The sequence below is a fragment of the Schistocerca cancellata genome, chromosome 4 (assembly GCF_023864275.1).
Source record: "Schistocerca cancellata isolate TAMUIC-IGC-003103 chromosome 4, iqSchCanc2.1, whole genome shotgun sequence".
Taxonomy (NCBI): domain Eukaryota; kingdom Metazoa; phylum Arthropoda; class Insecta; order Orthoptera; family Acrididae; genus Schistocerca; species Schistocerca cancellata.
In genome coordinates this window covers 242,396,603-242,421,695 of record NC_064629.1, presented here as the reverse complement: position 1 = coordinate 242,421,695, position 25,093 = coordinate 242,396,603, and the positions used below count along the sequence as shown (strand labels likewise).

General features: G+C 41.2%; 1 protein-coding gene across 1 annotated transcript in view; it reads right to left on the bottom strand.

Annotated features, from left to right (window-relative positions):
- Positions 1-25,093, bottom strand: part of LOC126183852 (39S ribosomal protein L37, mitochondrial) — an 85,385-nt gene that overhangs the window by 5,791 nt on the left and 54,501 nt on the right. The window contains exons 4-5 of the mRNA XM_049926139.1: positions 19,736-20,022; positions 11,973-12,142 (exon numbers count right to left, since the gene is read on the bottom strand). Coding sequence (XP_049782096.1) covers positions 11,973-12,142; positions 19,736-20,022 — 457 coding nt within the window. The remainder of the gene's footprint in view (positions 1-11,972; positions 12,143-19,735; positions 20,023-25,093) is intronic.

Below are 25,093 nucleotides of genomic sequence, written 5' to 3'. Positions count from 1 at the left end.
TTCTTCTGCTGCTGATGATGCACTTCCCCAATTTCTGGATGACAGCCCTGCACACTACATCTTCCGCAGCCTTCCACCTCCCAGCCATAGGTGCCTTCGCTTGGCTGGTTCACCGCCGATGACCTTGTATGGGTACGGGGATATGGCAGGCGGCCAAAATGGAGTCCTGGCCACATCTTACGACACCGTGGCCGACGCCTGTATGAAATCCACATGGACATTGATGTTGCAGTGCGTCATTCGGACCAGCTTCGGCCTCGTGTGCCAGCAACCCCTGTTCCGAATGCTGCTACACCACCTTCGGCTCTACCTGACACTCAGGATCTTGGCATCTCTCATTACTCACAACGCAGCCCTCTCACTGTCATCTCGGTGCCAGCACAAGAACGGACGCCACCAGGACACGTGCCCATGCAGGAACCAGATGACCATCATCTGTCGGAGCAACTCTACTCGCCTTCTTCTCCTACGGACGCCGACACATCGCCCATGTCTCCTGTTATATCAACCGGACTTGCCACAACGGGCAGATTGGTGCATGGGGCCCCAGCTGATTCGATCCCTCTGTCTCCTATCATCTCGACCCGTTATCATCGGGGACACTTCCGTCCATATGGGAAGCCTCCTCCTCGAGACTTTATGGCCAGTCAAACAACGCCTATGGACATTAGCAATCTACAGGCCACATCCATCAAGACCAGTGTAAAAATTTCAAAGGGGGGGAAAGTGTTGTGACTCGCCGATCATTCAAATTGCCGCCGCGCAATTACGCGCGTCCTATACATGCGGCGCTGTCTGCCACATATGCAGCAGCCATGCCACCTCTAAGCGGCCAGCCAGCCAGCCAGTGGCCGCTAGACTTGGACTCAGTGCTAATTTGAATGTTACCGTGTTCACATGTTTTGCTTGGTCAACTTGCTCTGTGACTTACACGTGTTGTGTCGTTTTGAAATATATGTGTTTAACTTGACGTTATAACAGCAAGATCACAGTGGGATAGAGAGGGGAGGGGGGGGGGGGGGATGGAGTTGGGTGGGGATGGAAGTAGTGAGGCACTCTGTGTGTGTATGTGTGTGTGTGTGTGTGTGTGTGTGTGTGTCAATTTTTTTAATGGTAAACTGTGAATTAGTTCTTCAACTATTGTGCAGGATGCTACAATACAGATTATGTACAGAGAAATGTTTAAATGTAATTTATCAATTGGAAGAAACTGTATAGTTGTAAATAGAACAGTTATATTTAAATGGGCTGCCAAGAATCACTGCAGATCTCCTATCAAAATATGTATAATTAAATAATTTTCTTCGTATTCCAGATCACTAAAGATGGCAAGCATGAAGAGGTGAAACAGGTTTAGTACACACAAATAAAGCAATGACAAAGCAAGCATAGCATAGTGTTTCGTTACTTTTGTTTTGGAGAACCATATTAAGACTGCAACAACACAAATGTGTAGGCAATAGTGGATGCTCTAATGCAACTCCTAGATTACAATGATTACTCTCACTAAGGACAAAAGGTTCTGACCACAACAGCTATTAAAGCAAGACCCCCACACAAGAAAATAAAACAGTAATCCTATAAACTTTAACTGAAACATTAATTTTCATGGTTCATAACATGTTACATGATTGTGGATGTGATGAAATCCACAACAAATTAATCAAATTTCACCACCAAAATTGAAAATACCTGTAACATATTAAGTAATTTATACAATAATTCTCGAGACGTGTTTCAATACTTTGCTGTCAAGCCTCGTCACAAGGGTGAGAGAACTTAAAAGTACAAGACTGATGGTAAATTTCACTCTTTTGAACACTTACATTTTTTCGTCATGTACAAAAGGATTTACAAAACCTTGGTAGATAAAAATTCTTAGTGACATGAAGTTGGACTCCAGATTAACTGCCAAATGAACAGGCTGTATTTGAGTTAACAGGTAATTTATTTTATTCAGAAATTATGTTTAGGAATATTTTGTGACTTAGCTAACACTTCTGACTGTGTGAACTGCAATATTCTCATGAGAAAGTTGGAATAGTGTGGAGTAAAAACAGAAGGTTAACAGTTCTCATCTTATGTATATGACACAACTCAATAGATTACTTTCATGTCTCTCTCTTGGTGATAGGCATTTTGAATATGAGGCAATCAAGAAGTATTACTCACAAAATTCACGTGTTATGCTTTTTCCATTTAATACAAGGATAAAAAAAAGTTTAATCTCTAACTGAAAGGGTTGATGCTGAAACTGTTATCATGTGGTTGTCATTACATCTTGACCAGATATAACAAATACAGTTTAATACTTTCACAGAATTCTAAAACATATAGTCTGTGTGGCTGTGGATTTAATGCACTCAGTGGAAAGGTTGTTAACAATGGTGCTAAAAACAGTCAGACAAAAATGTCGTTAAAAATGGGTAAAATTTCTACTACTTTTCACTCAAATTTACATCACTCAAACTGTAAAAATTGTAGTTATTCTAAATCTAAAAAAGAAGACTGTTAAGACTAAAATAAAAGCTTAGGAAAGTGTGGCTAGTTGATCAAATACAAAAGAGAATGGCATAAAACAGCCACTCTGATAAAATATATTAAAGACGTCTCTTGATTATTTAAGGGAACTAGACAGACTTGTCAGAGAATAAAAAAATTGCTATGTTTGTGTCATTCTAAAATACAGGGAACATTTGCAGGTGAATCAGCCTCTTCCCTCTTGTCTGAAAACAAAACAGAATCATATAAAATGTGATATACTCCACACTGGAGTGTCATGTTGCAGGAGAATGAAGATATGTGTCACTGCATTGTGCACTATATTTAAAGGGCCCGCAGCACTCTACCCTATGTGAATGGTTGGAAGAAAAGATGATGCACCTGAGTAGCTCCCTCTGCTGGCAAAAGTTTACTGCCTTTCAGTAAGACCTACTATTTTATTACTTATTGAGTTACAACCACAAAGAAGGCATTGTGAATGTATAAATTACTTCCCTGTTTATATCACTGTCTTATAAAAATACTGAAACACACTTCTGATGACTTTCTGGGACAGGGTACTCCAGTTATTCTCATACCTGCTGTCAATGGGAGTAACCTTTTTGGTATCTGAAATGCTCTGGAATCAGTGATTTATTGGAGCAGTGCACTGTTAGTGTTGATTTCTATACACTATCAGCTACAGAAGCTTGGACTCCAGGGACAAAGAGAAGTTTAGAGTTTGAAACTGAAAAAACAACAGCTCCACACTATTGCCTTCATGTCACCACATCAAAATGCTATTTGCCAATGCAAAACAACTAGCAGATACAAACGCGTACATATACTGAGCTGACAAAAATCATGGGATATCTCCTAATATTGCGTCAGACCACCTTTTGCCCTGTGTAGTGCAGCAACTCGATGTGGCATGTGCTCAACAAATTGTTGGAAGTCCCCTGCATAAATATTGAGCCATGCTGCATCTATAGCCACTCATAATTGCAAAAGTGTTGTCAGTGTAGAATTTTGTGCACGAACTGATATCTCAGAATGAGATTTTCACACTGCAATGGAGTGTGCGCTGATATGAAACTTTCTGGCAGATTAAAACTGTGTGTCCGACTGAGAATCGAACTTGGGACCTTTGCCTTTCACGGGCAAGTCAAGGTTGCACTCTTGACAATGTGGATTTTGGAATATCGAATTCCCTAATGATTTCCAAAATGGAATGTCCCATGCATCTAGCTCCAATTACCAATTCTGCGTTGTCATCGTGTGGCCTTAACCGTGCTGGTAACCTTTTCACATGAATCACCTGAGTACAAATGAAAGTCCCGCAAATGCACTGGCCCTTTATACCTTGTGTATGTGATACTGCCGTCATCTGTATATGTACTCATCACTATCCCATGACTTTTGTCACCTCAGGGTAATGTAGTTTGTAATAGCTATGAATATTGCTGCAAGCTGTGGTTCATGCAGTATGGCGTTATGGTTACCATCTCTGGCTGGTGTGCCGTGGTTTGCCAGTTCAAACCAGATCACCAGCAAGTGATTTATCATTTCTGGAAAGTTATTGAAATGTCCTATATTTGTAATGTTTATATATTCTGGGGTATTTGAACTTTACATAAATAGTCCTACTCTCTGTCCCAGAGGTCAGTTTTGTTCCGCCTGTATGTTGGTGTCCGTAATAAACGTTCTTTTAGAGCTAAGTATCATATGTCATTGATGATCCTGCTTTCGAATTTGGACTTTAGTATGGTTATGATGTGACATTGTTTGGCAGAGATGCAGGGTAGTTCAAAAGCATTTATATCACCATGACTTCATCTAGGCATCATAAATGTCATTGCCTACATGGACAAGATCAGGAATACAAGCAGATCATCATTCAGAAGGTCTGTACATCAGCATTTTTTAGAGACACTGGTTAAGACCTAATGAAATGAAATGGGTAAAAGGATTCGATCAAATCACCAAATACAACAGGTGGGATGACATGATGTGTTTGACAAATGTGTACTTTTACACCGATGCGCAGCCCAACAGTGGCTTAAGAACAGCTAAGAGAAGCTCAATACCTGAAAAGCATTCAAGGCCAAACTGAGGAAGACATGTAGTGATAATCAGCAGCAAGTTCACATATTGGAAGAACAACTGAAGAACAGGACCCAGTGTCATGCCGAAATGACACAGTCTTACATACAGAATGTTTTTGACCTATGCCACATTGTGAATCAAATATGATAGAAGCTGACAAAATCTCACACCTGATGAAAGGATTCACAGAAGCCATATACCAAGATTTTTTGGTAAAGGGTACAACAGCAACTGAGGAATTCATCAGGTGGTGCCAGCGCATGCAGGAAATGTAAGAAGAAAGAGTGAAATAAAAAAAGTATGACCAACTCACAAATGTGGTCCTATGGCAGTTGTGGAAGACCACCACCATCTTGCCTCACTCACACTTCATGTAGTGAAAGAATGAATACAGCATTTTAGGGCAACTGGAACTATCAGAGTGAGAAAGCAAGAGATAGCAGCCATGAATGTTGACTCAATACATCAGTAGCTAAATAAAGAATGCCAAAGAAGACGTGTATTGATCTTTGGGACTAAATTTCTATCAGCAGTCAAATGCACCAACGTAGAATGGACTTGACCAACTTGGACTCATACTGCAGGCATCAAACGGTAACCCAGCACTGGACAACAGCACTTATAACCAAGTCCTACGCCACCCCACAGAAGAATCATTTGAAGGATACAGGACAAGAAACAGGTGTGATTCTACAGTGGACATGTTGTACACTATTGAAGACAAGGAAGACGAGTTTCTGATTACTACTACACTGCAGGACATCAACCATCACAACAGTCCTATTCACATCACTCAACTACTACACTCAACAATTACAGTCAGCCAGTGGGACAAAGCCAGCACCATCCCCTGGGCAAGGTTGCTCCATAATACACCATAGCCATTCCCTGTCACTGTACAGAGGTACCAGCCACTCATCTAGCTGCCAAATTCAGGGCTACTAAGCAAGGCAACCATATATGGAGGTGGGGCTGCCACAGATGAGTCAACTCAGGAGCTTCATTTTTTTTGTAATGTCAAATGCTTCTTGACATGAGCTACAGGAGAGCATGTTCTGTGATATGAAAGCAATTATGCTGAAAGTTGCAAATACGTGCAACTGAAAGGGGTATGTATTGCAAGAATAACTATCAATGACAGAACACAGCCAGTCCAAATTGTCATTTAAACCGAATCAGTTTAGGATCTTCAACAGTCTGTATAATTTTGACCCTAAAGTATTGGGACACCCAGTATATGCCCACAATTGGGCACAAAAATAAACAAGTGACATCTTGAGGGAGGAAGTGAAAGAGTTAGTAAATGGCATAATGATGGGAGAATTCAAATTGCCACTAAAACTGTAAAACCATTTGACTTCAAATAAGTGAAAGAGATATGACACTTATAGATTTTTGTAGGGAAAAGAACATCTGGTAGTGATGAATACTTTGTTTCAACTGAGAAAAATAAAATTGCACACATGGAAAAGTTCTGGAGACTGCAGCTGCTATAAGATTGATTACATACTGACCAAAAAGAGATTGAAGAATAGCATGTGTAATTTGAAAGGAAGCAGATACAATAGAAGTACAGGTAAGGCTGAATTCCTCTAAAAAAAAACCTTTTGAGGAAAGAATTAAGAATGTCCTCTTGAATATGCTCAACAATGGGGTGGATAAGATTAAAAGTATACTAAGGTGACCGCAGATTACACTAGAAACACTTGAGAAGAAAGAGAAAAGGGGACATTAATGAATAGATGAGATTTAATAATGTATTAAAAGGGAAACGGGCAAAGGAAGGTTTGTGAAGACGTAATAGAATTTCATAGACAAGAACATTATGACATGATGCACCAGGACATCCAAGAATTTGGTAGGGGATCTGGAAGATGAATAATCAGTTTTTGCACTGAAACTGAACTTACTCACTTATGGGCAAAAATACAAAAAAAATGTGTGAGAATTACATTCAGTATCTGCACAACAATAAGATTCAGAATCATGAAAATTTATTGGAAGTTGAAGAGGGAACTGATGACAACAAATGATAGAAAAATTTAAAATCAAAGTGATATATACTGAGGTGACAAAAGTTAAGGGGTAGTGATATGCACAGGTACAAATGGTGGCACACACAAGTATAGAAGGGCAGTGCATTGGCAGAGCTGTCATTTGTACTTAGGTCAGTCATTTGAAAATGATTCTGACATGATTATGGCCACATGACGAGAATTGATGATTTTTAGTTTGAGAGATGCTTAACAGCGTGTTTATCAGTGCCAGTACAAATTCCCAATCTTTTCACTGTCCAGTCTCGCCATTTTCCTGAATGATGATCAAATGATGAGGACAACACAAACACCCAGTCCTCGGGTGGAGAAACTGCCCGGCCCAGCCGGGAATCAAACCCATATGATGGGAATTAACAGACTTTGAATGCAGAATGATAGTTGGAGCTAGACACATAGGACAGTCCATTTTGCAAATTCCATCATACGTACAAACGACCATCACTTGCACGCAGGCAGAATATGCTTTCATCGCTGAAGGCCATGGCATACCATTCCATCTTCCAAGTGATCCTCTAGTGGCACCAGTCGAGTTATTCATATCACTGCAGTAGTGTGAGTGGAAGGTGGGCTAGAGGTGTGTGTGCACGTAGTCATACTATGAATAACAAGTTCACAACAGTTTGTGTTGACATGTCTTGGCTCATAAGCCTTCTTATCTGTGCTGTGGTTGCTGTATGACATGACACTGCTGCCCTTACAATACGAAGATCCTGGTGAATGTCTGTGCTGTGTGGATGCCCAGAACCACATCTACGGGTGTGAGAATGTGCATATGATCACTGATGCCAGCATCATTGGACAACTGACGCAGCACGTCCAACTTATGTCACAACTCTCTGAAAGGACAATCCTGTCACTCAGAAGGCCACAATTTGAGACCTTTCAAACTTGTTCGATTAGCTATCGGAAGCGTGAGTGCGTCTCCGTGACAGGGTTGCCTGCTTGCTTCACATATTTGCACCACATTTGGCCTTCTGGCTGTGAGCATCCCCTACTAAAAGGTAGACACAGGTGCCATTCTGGTAGCTATACCACTACACTATCTGTTGGCAGATAACGTTGAAACCATCATCAGTACAGCTACTATACCCCAGGTGGCATATGCCACCATCAGACCAAAAGTGATGTTATCTTTCCGGGCATACAATTTTTTTTTTCCTCTGGCAGTGTAATTACAAACTTCTTAAAATTTATGAGAGCTACTACATAACTGTTCTTTTTTTCCATACCTCTGCATCAGCTTGCTAGATGCTGCTTTCCTCACCCTCTTTAACCTGTTTCTAAGGTGAAGATATGTTAAAACAGCAAATGGTGTGTGGTCCAATTACAGGTCTACCTACAGTTTCATCTGCTATACACATGGATCAACCTGCATCTAATAGGTGCTGCTCATGCATGGTTGTTTACATCTTTGGGTGGGTTTAGTGACATCTCTGAACAGTCAAAGGGACTGTGTCTGTGATACAATATCCACAGTCAATGTCTATCTTCAGGAGTTCTGGGAACCGGGGTGATGCAAAACTTTTTTGATGTGTGTACATTCTGCATTGTCTTGCTGCCTGAAAAACCACTGAATAAAGACCACATTTCCTTTAGGAGAAGACATATGTCACCTAAGAGCTGATGGAAACACCTCAGGGAAGATTTTTTAGACCTGTAGGGGAGATTTAAGATATACGACACCTAGAAGCTGTCGGTAACACCTTAGGGTAGTCTTTCAGACCCGTAGATGAAATCTAACACACTGTGGTGACAGAAGAGAATATTTGATGAACTGTGAGGGAATAAGAAGTTTGTAATGCCACTAACAATTTGCACTGGTGACAAGATAGCATTTTACTTCTGACCAATGACACAAAGCTGATGAAAACTGGTGTTGCAAAATATGTAGGAGAGAAGAGGGGAGGCTGAACAATTATAGCGGGCTGCTCACAGAAAATGTAGAATCTTCTGCCTACTGCCAATGTGCCAGGTCTCTACTGGATATTCGGAAATTCCTCCTACAAACTTCTAGGACTTATACAAGGGATTAAGTAACATAATATATGTTCAGAAACGTCATCCAACAATGCTACAGAGAGTCAAAGTCATAGGCGCCGGCACCTGTAAATATATACATATACAGGATTATTCAGTGATGACCTGCAAACTTCCTCAGATGATGAAGAAGGAAAAATATATCAGTTTGAGGTAAGGGTCCCTGTACTGGAAACAAACAAACCAAAAGTTATATGCGAAAATCATTCTGATACCTCTGGCAGTAGAATACATACTATACGGTACTGCTGTTGCTAAGGCTGTGGGGTAGGCAACTTTCAGGGGAAGTAGTATGGACCAAAACAAGGAAAAAGAGTCTCATAAACATAGAATCTAAAACACATAATGAGGAGCTATTAGTACCTGTTCATATTCACGCTCACAGCTCTTAAGGTATGAATTTTAGAGCCCCTGTTTACTAGACTTTTCCCTTGTTTGGTCAATATTAACACCACTGGAAGTTGCCTACCCTACAATATTAGCAACAACAGTACTAGGACATGTATTCCATTGTCAGAGGTATCACAATGGTTTTCACTTATAACTTGCGACTCTTTCGTTTCATTTACAGGCACCAGCACCTATAACTTTGACACTCTGTAGCACTGTTGGATGATGTTTCTAGACATGGATTCCTATTCAAAATATTATGTATTCATTCGCCTCTACAAGCCCTAGAAGTTTGTTACGGGAATTTCTGAACAGCCCGTATAGCATCATTTGCTGACAGATGTGCTGCCACAATTGGTGATTACACACCTCACTGAGATACTGAGAGGTTGATGGGCAACTGCCTAATATTTTATGCTTTTAGTCCAGGAGATGAGCCTGCCGTGGTGGACAATGAAGGCTACCTGCCAGCACAATAGTCTCCCTTTTCCAGCTACATTCAGGGGCTCACATGAAATACCTAAATTCCAAAAAAAAAATGGCTCTGAGCACTATGGCACTTAACATCTATGGTCATCAGTCCCCTAGAACTTAGAACTACTTAAACCTAACTAACTTAAGGACATCACACACATCCATGCCCGAGGCAGGATTCAAACCTGCGACTGTAGCAGTCACGCGGTTCCAGACTGAAGCGCCTAGAGCCGCACAGCCACACTGGCCAGCTACTTAAATTCAATTAACCTTCTATCCAGGCCCTGTGGCAAACACTTAACTGTCATTAATTAATCAAGGCCACCCCCAGTTGCCAATTATACAATTTATTTAAGCGAATTGCAGAGTAATCATGTAAAATCACTCTTACATGTACTGCACAATTGTTTAATTTCCTTGTTTAGCTAAAAATGAAAATTAATGATGCATTCGTCTATTTTAATATGTAAAGTTCCCTATTAGCCTTTTTCTTTCATGAAACGTGTAATCATGTCTATAAATTTCATGACTGTTGGTTTTCCATTAAAAAAGCTAAAATATAATTATTTTCTCATCATGGGACTGCTTAAGTAAACACTATAGTCCAATTTCTAAATATTTAGAAAATGAGATAGAAGAGATTGTGGAATAAGATCAGTTTGGACCTAGAAAAGGAAGAGGGGCAAGGTACAATGGATTACTGAGAGACATTTCATTCAGTGTTTAAAGTTAAATGTAGAGTTTTGTTTGTGTTTCATTAATGTCATATAGCTTTTGATGAGGTCTACTGGACCCAGCTCAAAGGAATACTACAGTTAGCTGGAGCATATTGGAAAGATCAAAGATTAATTTGCATCTTAACATATGCATCAAAAAAGTAAAACTATGAAGCATGAAGCCACTAACAGTAGCAATATTTGGAGGGAAGTTAGACAAGCTTATTGCATGTCTCCTGATTTTTCAACAATGATAGTAATTGGTGGAAAAGGAATTAGTAGAATTTGAAGATTTTAAGGTGGAAGAATCATTACTAAAATGAAAATTAGCAGATGCAACTGTGGTTATAACCAAAATGTGAACAAAAAAACTTTACAAGATATGATAGAATAGTAGATACTTAGAAAGAACTTGGCATGGAAATTAATACAGAAAAGACAGAGGACATGAGAATCTCTTGCAACAAAGATAAAAAATTGGTAAAAACTAAACAGTTCAAATACATGGGAAATCCAGTAACAAGAGACGTTTATTGCACTGGGAAAAGCATTCATTCACCAGTAAGACTGATATTGGGCTGGGAAAAAAGTTGCACATCTGACAAAGTAAATATTGAAATGAGTTGGAGAAATGAAATCAATTTTGGAAAATGTCCTCCGTATAGAATCTAATTGAATGGGCTATATTTTAGGATACAACTGACTGCTACTTGAAACAACAATTGGCAAGATAGAAGGGATTTGTGCAATGGGAAGAAAAAAAGCCCACTAGATTGATGGCTTAAAGTCCAACAGAAAATATTTTTAGGATACAGAAGAAGTTCAATGTGGAGAAAAATGAAAAAGAAGAACCCAAATCAGAACCTCGGGAAAACAGGGAGCACTCTCCAGGCTGCCCTTCAGCCTGCCTGTAGGCAGAACACATTGTTCTAGATCTATACCTGTACTCCGCAAGCTACCTCATGGAGTATGGTGGATAGTACTTCATGTACCCATGTCGTTTCCCCCTTTTACAGTTCCAGTTGCAAATGGTTCACAGGAAGAACGACTGCTGGTAAGACTGTGTGGGTTCGAATCTTGTGATTTTATCTCCACGGTCTTTTCGCAAGTTATACTTAGGAAGAAGCAATATATTGGTTGATATTCCAAGAAAGTAAGCTCTTGGAACTTTGTTGTTGTTCACAATGACAACTCCTTTACTTACAGCAACATGAGCTCATCTCAAGTGTACACAAAACTTGAATGTGACAAACTGAGATTCCTGGTGTGTCAATCATTAAGTATTTTATCATATGCTACCCAAGTCAAGATGTCTGCTTCTACAACTAACCAAACTTGTTGCTATAGGGTAATGAAATGCTAAGTCACTCAGGAGACTAGTTTTAAGACAAACTTACCAATACATAATTATATTATGACATTTTTCATTTTCTAGTTAAGTCATTGGTCTTGCAGTCTAAATTCATGTTTATGAACTTTACAACTTTCCTGCTTGATTCTTCCTTGCATAAAGAAACATTACTACAGACATTACACATAAAAAAGCAACACAGTAAATATTTTAAAATGAAACAAAATGGTCCTGCTCAGGCACTCAACTATTTTCTCATTTGTATAAACCTTGTAACTGAAAATGTTTCCATGAGCTATTTTATTATTAAAGCTACAATTTGTAGCTGCAAACATGACTTAAACTGGTGTCGAAACTTACCCCAAATCTGTGTCTAGCTTGAGCTGCTGCAACTGCAAAGGCCTTTGCAAGTGTTCGCCCAAGTATTTGCTTCTCAGTAACAGGAGTCTCATAGAGATTAAATACTTTTGTTTCATCAAAATAAGTAATTGCTGTATTGACATACTGCGCAGGTCTATTTTTGTTGAAAACTGTAATAGACCAATTTGCTATTAAGTACAAATAATTGTGGTAAACTGCATTATTTACACACTGGTTTTTACTGAAAAACACACCAGTGATCTTTTACTGTGGGAAACAGTGTAAAATGTCTATTTCTTAAAAGTCTATTATCCATGATTCAGATCACATTTTGAAATTAATATACTACTAACTCGTGCTTCTGTTTTGACTCTCACAGTACAGTTAGCCAGCAATATTTTACAATTTTGGAGGTAACGAAACCATCTTAATAACATTAAATTCACAGAAATATTCACAGATATTTTTAGTAAAATTACAAATGTCACATAAATGGAATACTCCAGAATGAAAAGAACAAACAAAAATAAGAAAGACAATCAGTAACAGTGAGCTGATTAATGCCTGGAGTGTACAAAAGCAAATACTAAACTACGTTCTCTGTCCACTTCAAATGCATAACACAAGTATCACCCAACACTCTTTGAGAATAAGTTAACCATTATATCAAATGTGCATCCTTGCCTAGAGATAACTGATTAACAGCAGGGACAAGAAGGCAAGTGCCAAATAAAACACACTGCATATAGCAAAAATGTCAAAGTCCACAGGAACTTCACATCAAAGATGTAATAAGACACTCCACCTGAAGATGACAGAGTAAAATCAAAGAACACATCACAGAGGTGAAACAAATAATATAAATGACTATATACACACCATTTTATTTGCCACTTCCAGTATTTTGTATCTATCAATGGATAGGCCTGATAATATATATGACTATATAGAGGGCACTTTATTTGTCACTTACAGTATTTTGTTTCTATCAATGGATAGGCCTGAAAGTCAATATGGATGTTATTGAATTAGATTATATTTCCTAAACATTCTAATTTATCCTCGCTAACAAGTCCAACAATGAGCAACTGAATTACAGAGCTTGCCTGCACAGACAGCATTTCTTTCTACTCTGGTACCAACAGAAATTCACTCTTCTATCAGCTTCACAAGAGGATCACTGGTGGATGGGCTTCACTTGTAGATCCCTAACTTTTCCAAAATTTTATCATTAGTCACCACAGTTTATTAAATTTTAAGAAGAACAAGTTGATGAGCAGATGATGCTAACCAATCTTCAGACCACACCTGCTGTGACTCGCCTATCATTCAAAGCGCCACCGCGCAATTACGCGCGTCCTCTACGCATGGCGCTGTCTGCCAGCCATGCAGCAGCTGCGCCACCTAAGCGGAAAGCCGAGCAGTGGCTGCTAGACTGGGAATCAGTGCTCATTCGAATGCTAACGTGTACACATGTCTTGCTTGTCAACTTACTCTGTGACTTATACGTGTTGTGTCGTTCTGAAATATATTTGTTAAACTTGACGTTATAACAATTGGCGACAAGGTAGTGGATTTTCCCTTTTCACCGTTGACCCACAGGGTTCCATGGCTACTGTCGAGCAACTACTGCAAAATCTCCTTGAACAGCAAACGCTTCTAACAGTGGTGATTCGCGATTTCATCGCGGCGTCAAATGCGAGGCGTTTCTCGTCGTTGGCTGTACCTCCTTTTCCTCCTTACGACGAGACGGTGGAAGACTGGTCTGATTATGAAAAACTGCTACGACAACACTTCTTGGGATTCCATGTCAAGGACAAACAACCATGTAAGCCTCTGTTTCTTTACTGGATTTCACCTCAAATGTATTGGTTGTTGTCACAATTGGCTCCTTTGAAGGATCCTGCATCTTTGTCCTTTGCTGAAATGTGCTCACTTCTGTCTGTCTATTTTCAAACGCAAACGCATGTGGTAGCCTCTCGTGTTGCCTTTTATCGTTGTCAAAAACAGCCACATCAATCCTATTGCGCTTGGGCTGCTGAACTTCACGGCCTCAGTCGAAAGTGTCAATTTGTTACTGACATTCACAAAGAATCCTATGCCGATTCCATGGTACGGGATGCTATTATCCAGTCGGCGCCCGACAAAGAAGTTCGGCACCGTGCCCTTCAGTTGGCGAATCCGACTCTAGATGAAGTTCTCTCCATTGCGCAGTCTTTTGAAATTTCTCGCGCCACTGGGGTGCAAATAGAGGCGTGGGGTGATGTCGGGGAAATACAACCTCTGTGCGCTGTTGACGACACGTGCGGCACATCCTCACGGACCGACGTGGCCGCAGTGCGCTCCCACGCACAGCCTCGGCCTAGCCGTAAACAACCCGCTAAGAAACTGCAACAAAACCCCCGGCAACTTCCTTCATGTCCGTGGTGTTTTACGAAACATTCACGCGAGGATTGTCCCCAACGTTGGACTGTGTGTCACACTTGCAAAAAGAAAGGTCACGTGTCTTCCGTTCGTAAATCCGACCGCGTACATGATGTTCATGAACATGACGCTGATTCTGATTCTGTGTTGTCTGTCAATTGCACTTCTTCCCTTTCAGGGAAGTTATTACTCACTGTCCAAATCCTTGGTCGAGATGTTCGCATGCAAGTGGATACCGGTTCTGCTGCCACTATAATTAATTCTCAGATGTATCTTCAGTTGGGTTCTCCACTCCTGTCACCTGTCACTCGGAAATTACGGACGTACAATAAACAGAAGATTTCTCTCTTGGGACAGTTTAATGCTGAGGTTGTTCACACTGTTCCCATATTTGAGGTCGACCAGAGCAACGCAGAAAATCTTTTTGGTTTCGATGCCTTTTGCGTTTTTGGGTTCTCCATAGATGACTCTGTCAATATTGTCTCTGATGCTATTCCTTATGCTCAACTGGATTCCTTGTCGACAACATTTTCATCCTTCTTTCTCCTGGGTTAGGCCGTGCAAACGACTTTGAAGCTTATATCACGCTCAAACCCACTGCCCGCCCTATGTTTTTTCGGGCTTGGCCCATTCCTGTAAAATCTCTGGCGCGCCGTCATGTGTACTGGCCTGGCATCGACTCTGAAATAACACACTTGCTCGCTGCCTGCGGCCCTTGTGCGTCACAGGCCGCTGCCCCAAAGTCATCTTTGTCACCGTGGCCTTCGCCTGAGAAGCCCTGGGAGCGCATTCATGCTGACTTTGCGGGACCCTTTTAAGGTACTTATTGGCTCCTCGTAATTGACGCCTACTCTAACTTTCCTTTCATTGTCCGTTGCACGTCGCCTACCACCGCGGCAGCCATCAGTGCTCTCGCCCGCATTTTTTCTTTGGAAGGCCTCCCCTCTACTCTTGTTACTGATAATGGTCCGCAATTTGCCTCTTCCGAATTTGTGGATTTTTGTGCTCGTCATGGCGTTATGCATGTCACGGCCCCGCCGTTCCATCCACAATCCAACGGTAAGGCTGAACGACTGGTCCGCACATTTAAGGCTCAGATGCGGAAACTTCTGACTTCTTCTGCTGCTGATGATGCGTTTCTCCAGTTTCTGGCATCTTACCGTTTCACCCCCATGGGCGACCACAGCCCGGCTGAGCTCTTACATGGCCGACAGCCCCACACGCTACTTCATCTTCTGCGGCCTCCCACCTCACGGCCACGGGTACCTTCCCTTGGCCGGTTAACCGCCTACGACCTCCTCTGGGTACGGGGATATCGCAGGCAGCCAAAATGGTGCCCAGGCCACATCTTAAGACACCGTGGCAGACGCCTGTATGAAATCCAGACGGACACGGGTGTTGCAGTACGTCATTCGGACCAGCTTCACCCTCGTGTTCCAGCAACGCCTGTTCCGAATGCCGCTACACCACTTTTGGCCCTACCTGACACTTGGGATCTTGGCATCTCTCAATACTCACAACACAGCCCTCTCACCATCATCGCGATGCCAGCACAAGAACGGATGCCACAAGGAGACATGCCCATGCAGGAACCGGATCACCATCCTCTGTCAGAGCAAATCTACTCGCCTCCTCTTCCAACGGACGCCGACACATCGCCCATGTCTCCTGTCATATCAACTGGACTTGCCACAACGGGCAGATTGGTGCAGGGGGGCCCAGCAGATTCAACCCCTACGTCTCCTGTCATCTCGCCCCGTTTTCATCGGGGACACTTCCGTCTGTACGGGAAGCCTCCTCCTCAAGACTTTACGGCGAGTCAAACAATGCCTATGGACGTTAGCCATCTCCAGGACACCTCCATCAAGACCAGTGCAACAATTTCAAAGGGGGGAAAAGTGTTGTGACTCACCGATCATTCAAAGCGCCGCCGCACAATTACGTGTGTCCTCTACGTGCGGCGCTGTCTGCCAGCCACGCAGCAGCTGCGCCACCTAAGTGGCCAGCCGAGCAGCGGCCGCTACACTGGGACTCACTGCTCATTCGAATGCTAAGTGTACACATGTCTTGCTTGTCAACTTACTCTGTGACTTATATGTGTTGTGTCGTTCTGAAATATAATTGTTAAACTTGACGTTATAACAACACCACCTTTCAGTAAAGAATCCCACAAGACAACATGGTCACCTAACCGATAGCCTACTGTCTACATATAAGAACACAGTGTGTGGGTTACAATACCTTTTAATTCTGGGCTTCATAGCAACAGTGCTCTATGGGAGTTCCGGAGAAGAAAACTGTTCTTGAAAACATTTCATAAAAAATGAGAGAGTTATTCTCGTTTTGAGCTTGGTTGTGTAAAAAAGATACAGGACGTGTCAAGAGAGCCATGGTGATAGGAGACACCTCCTAGGAATTTATGACTAGGGAGATGGTTGGGAGGAAGATTCAAACATGTACCTCTCTCTCAATGGCAGCTCACCATATGTGCTCAACAATATTGAGGCTATGTGAACTTGGGGTGAGCAGGAGGAGGGTGGCATGCTTATAATGTCATTACCATGCATATGTCAAATAACACTGGTGCAGTTTGAAAAGGACAGGATAGTTTTCTCTCTTACTATACACAACATATTTTTAAATGGAACAGCATGATATCATTTACAAAGAGAGAAACATATTTATATTTATGTTTTGAAGTTTGACTTCTCTTCTTTCAGTGGATTGCGACAATATCATCAAAGGAACACAGTGTTAATTTGCGTACGATAAATAAGCAGCTACTTTTGGGATCTGCTTATTTTCTTTCATCACTCAATCACTTGAAACTATGTTAACATGTACATTTTGTCAGGGTAGATTTGAATATGTAGTGTGACAAGGAAGGAAGAAGACTGGTCACATTACTAAGAAACTATTTCACGTTACTAAGCAACTATTAATCATGGTGTATCACTGCACAATTTTATTTTTTACAATAACTGTATTCTCATGGTCTGATGAGTTTCAGCAAAATCAACTGACTGAGTTACAATTTTAATGCATTATGCTGGAATGCAAAAATGGTGGAGTTCTACCACAGATGCACAGAAAGTGACAGAGAAATCTTTTGAGCACTAAAAGGAACAAATGCCGATATGGTAAGACCAAACGGGCTCATTTCTATCTTTTTTGTTTGATCAATCATCCACCAAAAAATCTGTTGTATAGTTATGTTGCTCATCTAGTTACACAAATAATCCATTATGCTTTTTGTTCAATTGGAACCCTTCCCATAACACTTTACTTAAAACATTTATGCATGTATACACACTCCACTCAAAAACAGTGTTTGACACTCCTGAGTTTATGCTTTCTTTTCCCACTGAAAGCCCCTTTCTCAACACTCTTTTGACTGCATGAAATCACAATATACAACCACCTGTGTCACAGATGGGTGGACATGCCTTCTCAGTGAGGGTCACCCACTACATCACCCTTTTTAATCTTGTAGAGTACATCAGAATTGTGGGTGAAATTTAGCAATCAACAGCCCCATAATTTGGGAGCTTCACAGGATCTAAATATCTATGAGTGGTTTCGGCTCGATATGGCACAGGAAAAGGCTATGCAAAGATCAGGGAGTAACACAATCACCTTTGCTAGTACATGAGTCGAGAGTGATGGTGACGACTGGAAGTGAGCAGTGGATCACTAGTAAGTCATCCCTGACTGAATAACACTTTTATTTTTTTTAGGTACAGTGGAGAAAAGGCAGTTGACACTGGGATTATGTCGTGAGCTGCAGAGCTCAGCAAGTCATCGTCAGCAGGTGTGCATAGGAGTGGCGTGCATAAGCAGCATCATCCCCTTAAGTCAGCAGAATGGCTGTAGCTGGCAGAGACCACACACTGCAGTCGATGTATGACAACCCTATCCAGGCTGCTGGGCTGCCTCAGGGATACAGGGTAGGAGAGCACTCAACCCATAGCCCCAGCATGATTGACATCATGGGTGATGACTGGCATCCATGGAAGCCCCCAGGAATTGGTGTATATCTACAGAGACTGGGGTCGCCCGCCAGCCAGGCTTGAACAGACTGCCACTAGAGGGGTGTTCACCAACATGAGGTGGTCACATGGAGGGAGACCCAATGGTGTGAAAGCACTAATTCATCTTCATACAGTCCGCAGCACAAGCGGTTGCCTGCCACTACTGGAGACGAAGTCCTTCGTAGATGGCTGGATACTTTATCTGGCTCTGCAGTATATTTTACCTCGAAGACATCAGATGATGGAGGTGGCAGTTACTGGCAACACGTACATACCACGATATTGTCATGTACAGAAATGTCAGCAAGCATCTGAGAACATTTGATATTGAAGGTGTGAGATTTTTTTCTTTTTTTGTGGGGTGGGGTGGGGTGGGGGGGTGGGGTGAGGGGGGGGGGGGAGGGAGTGTTTATGAGAATCTGCTGGGCAGTTGTTCTCCAACAGCAGTAGCCCCAACCCGGAAGAGAGAACAGGTTGTAGCAGCTGGATGTCACCATTCAGTGGTCATGACTTCATTTGTTCTGCTCTTTTTGTTTAGTTAGTTCCTGAAAAAGTCTACCATAACTGTAGTATTACTAAGCTTCACCTTTCAGAGGTGCTGGCTAGCTTTTTCCACTTTGTCAGCTTCCTGAATAAATGCTCTTGCACTCTCAATACATCTTCTTACTTCACAGGGTGTGTTAATTACGATGACAGCACCTCTCTCCATATGACATCATTTTGCTGCATTAACACGAGGCAGTTCAATGCTCTAGAGTAGGGCATGGTGCAACAGCATGATGCTTCCTGGGGATGTGATTAGGTAAGTAATATGATTTAGAAGCTACTGAAGTATTTCATGTCACATGTTGCTACATATGATTTTGATAGGCAAAGTGATCAACTAGTTATTCATGTGGCCATGGCTGAATAATTTATACCTGACAAAAGTATCCAAAACTTTAATGACTAAATAATGAATCTTAAGAAATGGCATGTTTAGTATTGGCAGGTTACTCCTGTATAAAATACTATGAAATATGATTTCTGAAAAGTTCCCAGTGAGATATATTCCCAGGCATCTGGCTTTGTCTATGATTCTACGTGTTTATACAATATTTCAACAACTCATTATGTCTACTTTGTATATCCTCAAGCTACAATAATATTTTTAAAGAAAGCAGACTAAAATCTCATAGGAAACCAAAAAATTTCTTATTTATGTCTGCAAAAATTAATATAAGAGCAGCTCCTGAGTGTTACATGTACATACAGGAGTAGGAACGCAGAATTACCATTGTTGTAATATTAGTAGTCAGTAACACTTACATGTCTGGTCCCTTATCTCATAGAAATTATTTGGCTCAAGAGTAATGGTACTCGAGAAAGGGTAGATATCAGGAAGTGAAATTCCCAGTGTATCATCTGCAGCAGACAGTGGTTTCAGTGGTGAAGCACGGATATGAGCTAAATCAATGGTCAAATCAAATTGGATGAGGTCATTCTCCTTGTCAAAGAAAACAGTTGTCTTTCCATCTTCAATCACTGAGGACTGTGTAGCTGATCCTTGAACCAAGGACTCACACAACTGGAAGAGTCGAGATGACAGCAGCTTCCTGCATAAGAAAAGAATGCATAATTTGTAAATAACTTTACATCTAACTAATTAGTTGCACACTCACATTTATAATACACAGAAAACTAGCAACAATTTTATTAACACATTAAACAAGAATAAGTACCAAATTTCTACACTGGTACATCAACGATGCAGAGGGCAGCATTTTTACTAAAGATATTTCAAGTAGAATGTTACATGGGAATAACAACTTGATTCCGAGGATTTTTGTGAATAATCTCACACAAAAATTAAGGATACAAATAATTCACCAGTATACGATGAGGGGATAAAACTACTTCATGTACTATTACCAAATTTCCACACTATCTGATATCATGGTGAAACAGTTTTTCAACCTTTGTAGACAGAACTGTGCCATGCACATCGTCACACCAGAACACTATTACTGAAAGGCTGCTGGCCATCAATGTACTCATAAAGAGTAATGTATTAACTACTATGTTACATATAAATATACACTTATCAGCCAAAACCCAATAGGCAGTGTGTCCATCTTTGGCACAGATAACAACAACAATGCATCATGACATGGAGGCAATGAGGACTTGGTAAGTCGCTGGAGGGAGATGGCACCACATCCGCACACACAACTTGCCTAATTCCTGTCACTTATGGAGGGGAGGGGGGTGATGAGCTTTGATGCCAAGTTCAATCACATCCCAGATGTGTTTGATTGGGTTCAGATCTGGTGAGTTGGAGGGCCAGCACATCAACTGGAACTCGCCACTATGTTCCTCGAACCACTTCATCACTCTCCTAGCCTTGTGACAAGGCACACTGTTGTTGTTGTTGTTGTTGTTGTTGTTGTTGTGGTCCTCAGTCCAGAGGCTGGTTTGATGCAGCTCTCCATGTTACTCTATCCTGTGCAACCTTCTTCACCTCCAAGTAACTACTGCAACCTACATCCTTCTAAATGTGCTTAGTGTATTCATCCCTTGGTCTCCCTCTATGATTTTTACCATCCACACTGCTCTCCAATACTAAATTGGTGATCCCTTGATGCCTCAGAATGTGTCCTACCAACTGATCCCTTCTTCTAGTCAAGTTGTGCCACAAATTCCTTTTCTCCCCAATTTTATTCAGTACCTCCTCATTAGTTATGTGATCTACCCATCTAATCTTTAGCATTCTTCTGCAGCACCACATTTCGAAAGCATCAATTCTCTTCTTGTCCAAACTATTTATCATCCATGTTTCACTTCCTTATATGGCTACACTCCGTACAAATACTTTCAGAAAAGACTTCCTGACACTTAAATCTATACTTGATGTTAACAGATTTCTCTTATTCAGAAACAATTTTCTTGCCATTGCCAGTCTACATTTCATATCCTCTCTACTTCGACCATCATCAGTTATTTTGCTCCCCAATACTACTTTACGTGTCTCATTTCCTAATTTAATTCCCTCAGCATCACCCAACTTAATTCCAATACATTCCATGATACTTGCTTTACTTTTTTTGATGTTCATCTTATATCATCCTTTCAAGACACCATCCATTCCGTTTAACTGCTCTTCCAGGTCCTTTGCTGTCTCTGCCAGAATTACAATGTCATCGGTAAACCTCAAAGAATTAATTTCTTCTCCATGGATTTTAATTTCTACTCTAAATTTTTCCTTTTTTTCCTGTTCTGCTTGCTCAATATACAGATTGAATAACATTGGGGGTAGGCTACAACCCTGTCTCACCCCCTTCCTGTCCACTGCTTCCCTTCCATACTCTTGGACTCTTATAACTGCCGTCTGGTATCTGTACAATTTGTAAATAGTCTTTTGCTTCCTGTATTTGATCTCTGCCACCTTCAGAACTTTGAAGAAAGCATTTCAGTCAACACTGTCAAAAGCTTCCTCTAAGTCTAAAAATGCTAGAAATGTAGGTTTGCCTTTCCTTAATCTATCTTCTAAGATAAGTCGTAGGGTCAGTATTGCCTCGCGTGTTCCACCATTTCTACGGAATCCAAACTGATCTTCCCGAAGTTCGGCTTCTACCACTTTTTCCATTCATCTGTAACGAATTTGTGTTAGTATTTTGCAGCCGTGACGTATTAAACTGATAGTTTGGTAATTTTCACCCTCAACACCTAGTTTCTTTGGGATTGGAATTATTACATTCTACTTGAAGTCTGAGGGATTTACATCTTGGTCACCATATGGAAGAGTTTTGTCATGGGTGGTTCTCCCAAGGCTATCAGTAGTTCTAATGGAATGTTGTCTACTCCTGGGGTCTTGTTTCGACTTAAGTCTTTCAGTGCTCTATCAAATTTTTCACGCAGTATCATATCTCCCATTTCATCTTCATCTACACACTCTTCCATTTCCATAATATTGCCCTCAAGTACACTGCCCTTGTATAGACCATCTATGTATTTCCTTCCACCTTTCTGCTTTTCCTTCTTTGCTTAGAATTGGGTTTCCATCTGAGCTATTGATATTTATACTGGTGGTTCTCTTGTGTCCAAAGGTCGCTTTAATTTTCCTGTAGGCAGTATCTGTCTTACCCCTAGTGATATATGGCTCTACATTCTTACATTTGTCCTCTAGCCATCCCTGCTTAGCCATTTTGCACTTCCTGATGATCTCATTTTGGAGATGTTTGTATTCCTTTTCACCTGCTTCATTGCATCCTTATATTTTCTTCCTTCATCAATTAAATTTAGTATCTCTTCTGTTACCCAAGGATTTCTACTAGCCTTCATCTTTTTACCTATTTGATACTCTGCTGCCTTCACTATTTCATCTCTCAAAGCTACCCATTCTTCTTCTACTTTATTTATTTTCCCTGTTCTTTTCAGTCATTCACTAATGCTCTCTCTGAAACTCTCTACAACCTCTGGTTCTTTCAGTTTATCCGGGTCCCATCTCCTTAAATTTCCACCTTTTTGCAGTTTCTTCAGTTTTAATCTACAGTTCATAACCAATAAATTGTGCTCAGAGTCCACATCTGCCCCTGGAAATGTCTTACAATTTAAAACCTGGTTCCTAAATCTCTGTCTTACCATTACATAATCAATCTGAAACCTTCCAGTGTCTCCAGGCCTCTTCCATGTATACAACCTTCTTTCCTCATTCTTAAGCCAAGTGTTGGCTATAATTAAGTTATGCTCTGTGCAAAATTCTACCAGGCGGCTTCCTCTTTCATTCCTTACCCTCATTCCACATTCTCCTACTACTTTTCCTTCTCTTCCTTTTCCTAAAATCAAATTCCAGTCCCCCATGACTATTAAATTTTCGTCTCCCTTCACTATCTGAACACTTTCTTTTATCACATCATTTCTTCAATCTCGTCATCATCTGCAGAAGAAGTTGACATATAAACTAGTACTGCTGTGGTAAGCATGGGCTTCATGTCTACCTTGACTACAATAATGTGTTCACTATGCTGTTCATAGCAGCTTAACTGCACTCCTATTTTTTTTTTTTTCATTATTAAACCTACTCCTGCATTACCCCTATTTGATTTTGTATTTATAACCATGTATTCGCCTGACAATACCAGTTTTCTTTCTCCTGTTAATGACGTTCTCCTGAGTAGTCCCCGCCTGGAGATTCAAATGGGGGACTATTTCACCTCCGGGGTATTTTACCCAAGAGGACATTATCTTGTTGAAAAATGCCACTGCTGTCATGAAACATGATGATCATGAAGGGCTGTAAGTAATCTACAAACCAGTGTATGATACTCCTTGGCTGTCATGGTGCCTTGCATGAACTCCACTGGACCCACGGATGCCCATGTGAATGTTCCCCAAAGCATTATGGAGCCGCCACCAGCTTGTATCCATCCCACAGTACAGGTGTCAAGGAGCTGTTTCCCTGGAAGACAATGGATTTGCACCCTCCAATCAGTATGATGAGGAAGGTATCAGAATTCATCAGACCGTGCAACACTCTGATACTGCGCCAATATCCAGTGCCGACAGTCATGTGCCCATTTAGGTCATAGGTGCCGACATCAAGGAGGTAATATTTGCACATGCAAGATACGTCGGCTGCAGAGGCCCATTGTTAGCAGTGTCCAGTGCACTGCGTCTTCAGACACACTTGTATTTCACCTAGCATTAAAATCTGATGTTAGTTCCACCAGTTCGTAGCCTATGATGTCCGACATCTGTAATGAGAGTTGGCCACCCAACCCTACGATGTCTGGAAGTGGTTTCACAATGTGAAGAAGACACTCACCAGAGCTCTCCTCTAACACCCGACAAGTCGTGCAGGTAACAAAATGTTCATGAAAGCCTCTGGGCCATCACAATCTACCCTCGGTCTAGCTCAGATAGATCACACACCTTCCCCATTCTACACACGGACAGCATGCTCACTGACAGCACACACTGTGTGTGTGTCTGACTGGTAGTCACTCCTCACCAGGTGACACTGCCATCACCTGAATGGGTTTACATCAACAGCAGGTAGGTAGTCATAACATTCTGGCTGATCATTGCATATTAGTGTAAAATTTCAGTACTATGTAAGCTGCTTAAGATGGTACCTACCAGATATCCAATACTAAATGCTTGGGCTCTTTTTGCCATTCCTAACACAATAAAACACGATAGTACCATTGAGCCCAACAGGGAATATGAAAAGACTGTGGTCCACGTGCAGTCTAGAGCTGGTAAGACTGATGAGGGCAAGCAATTGCCAGCAATGCAAACATATTTTTATCTAAGTATGAAGGCTAAGTAATGTGTGTCATCATGTGAACACAACCGAAACACAGTTCTATACTGACGTCCAGGTCTAGGGAAAGTTGATACCAATAAGCAAACATAAGCAGAAAAAAGCTTCATGAATGGTTATGACCTGCCAGACCACTATTGGAAGGTTTCCTTTATTTTGTGCACTCCAGCTCTTCAAAGGATTTCTTCCAAAGACTAGCAAAGTTTTCATTCTCTTTAGTGTGTGCCTCTTGACGACTCAATGTCTCTGCTATTCAGTGAATGGTCACCCTTACTCCTAAATATTTACAACATTCTACTAGACCTTTCCTATGTATTCATATTTTAATATTTCTGGACAGTGAGGTACAAAATGACCAACTT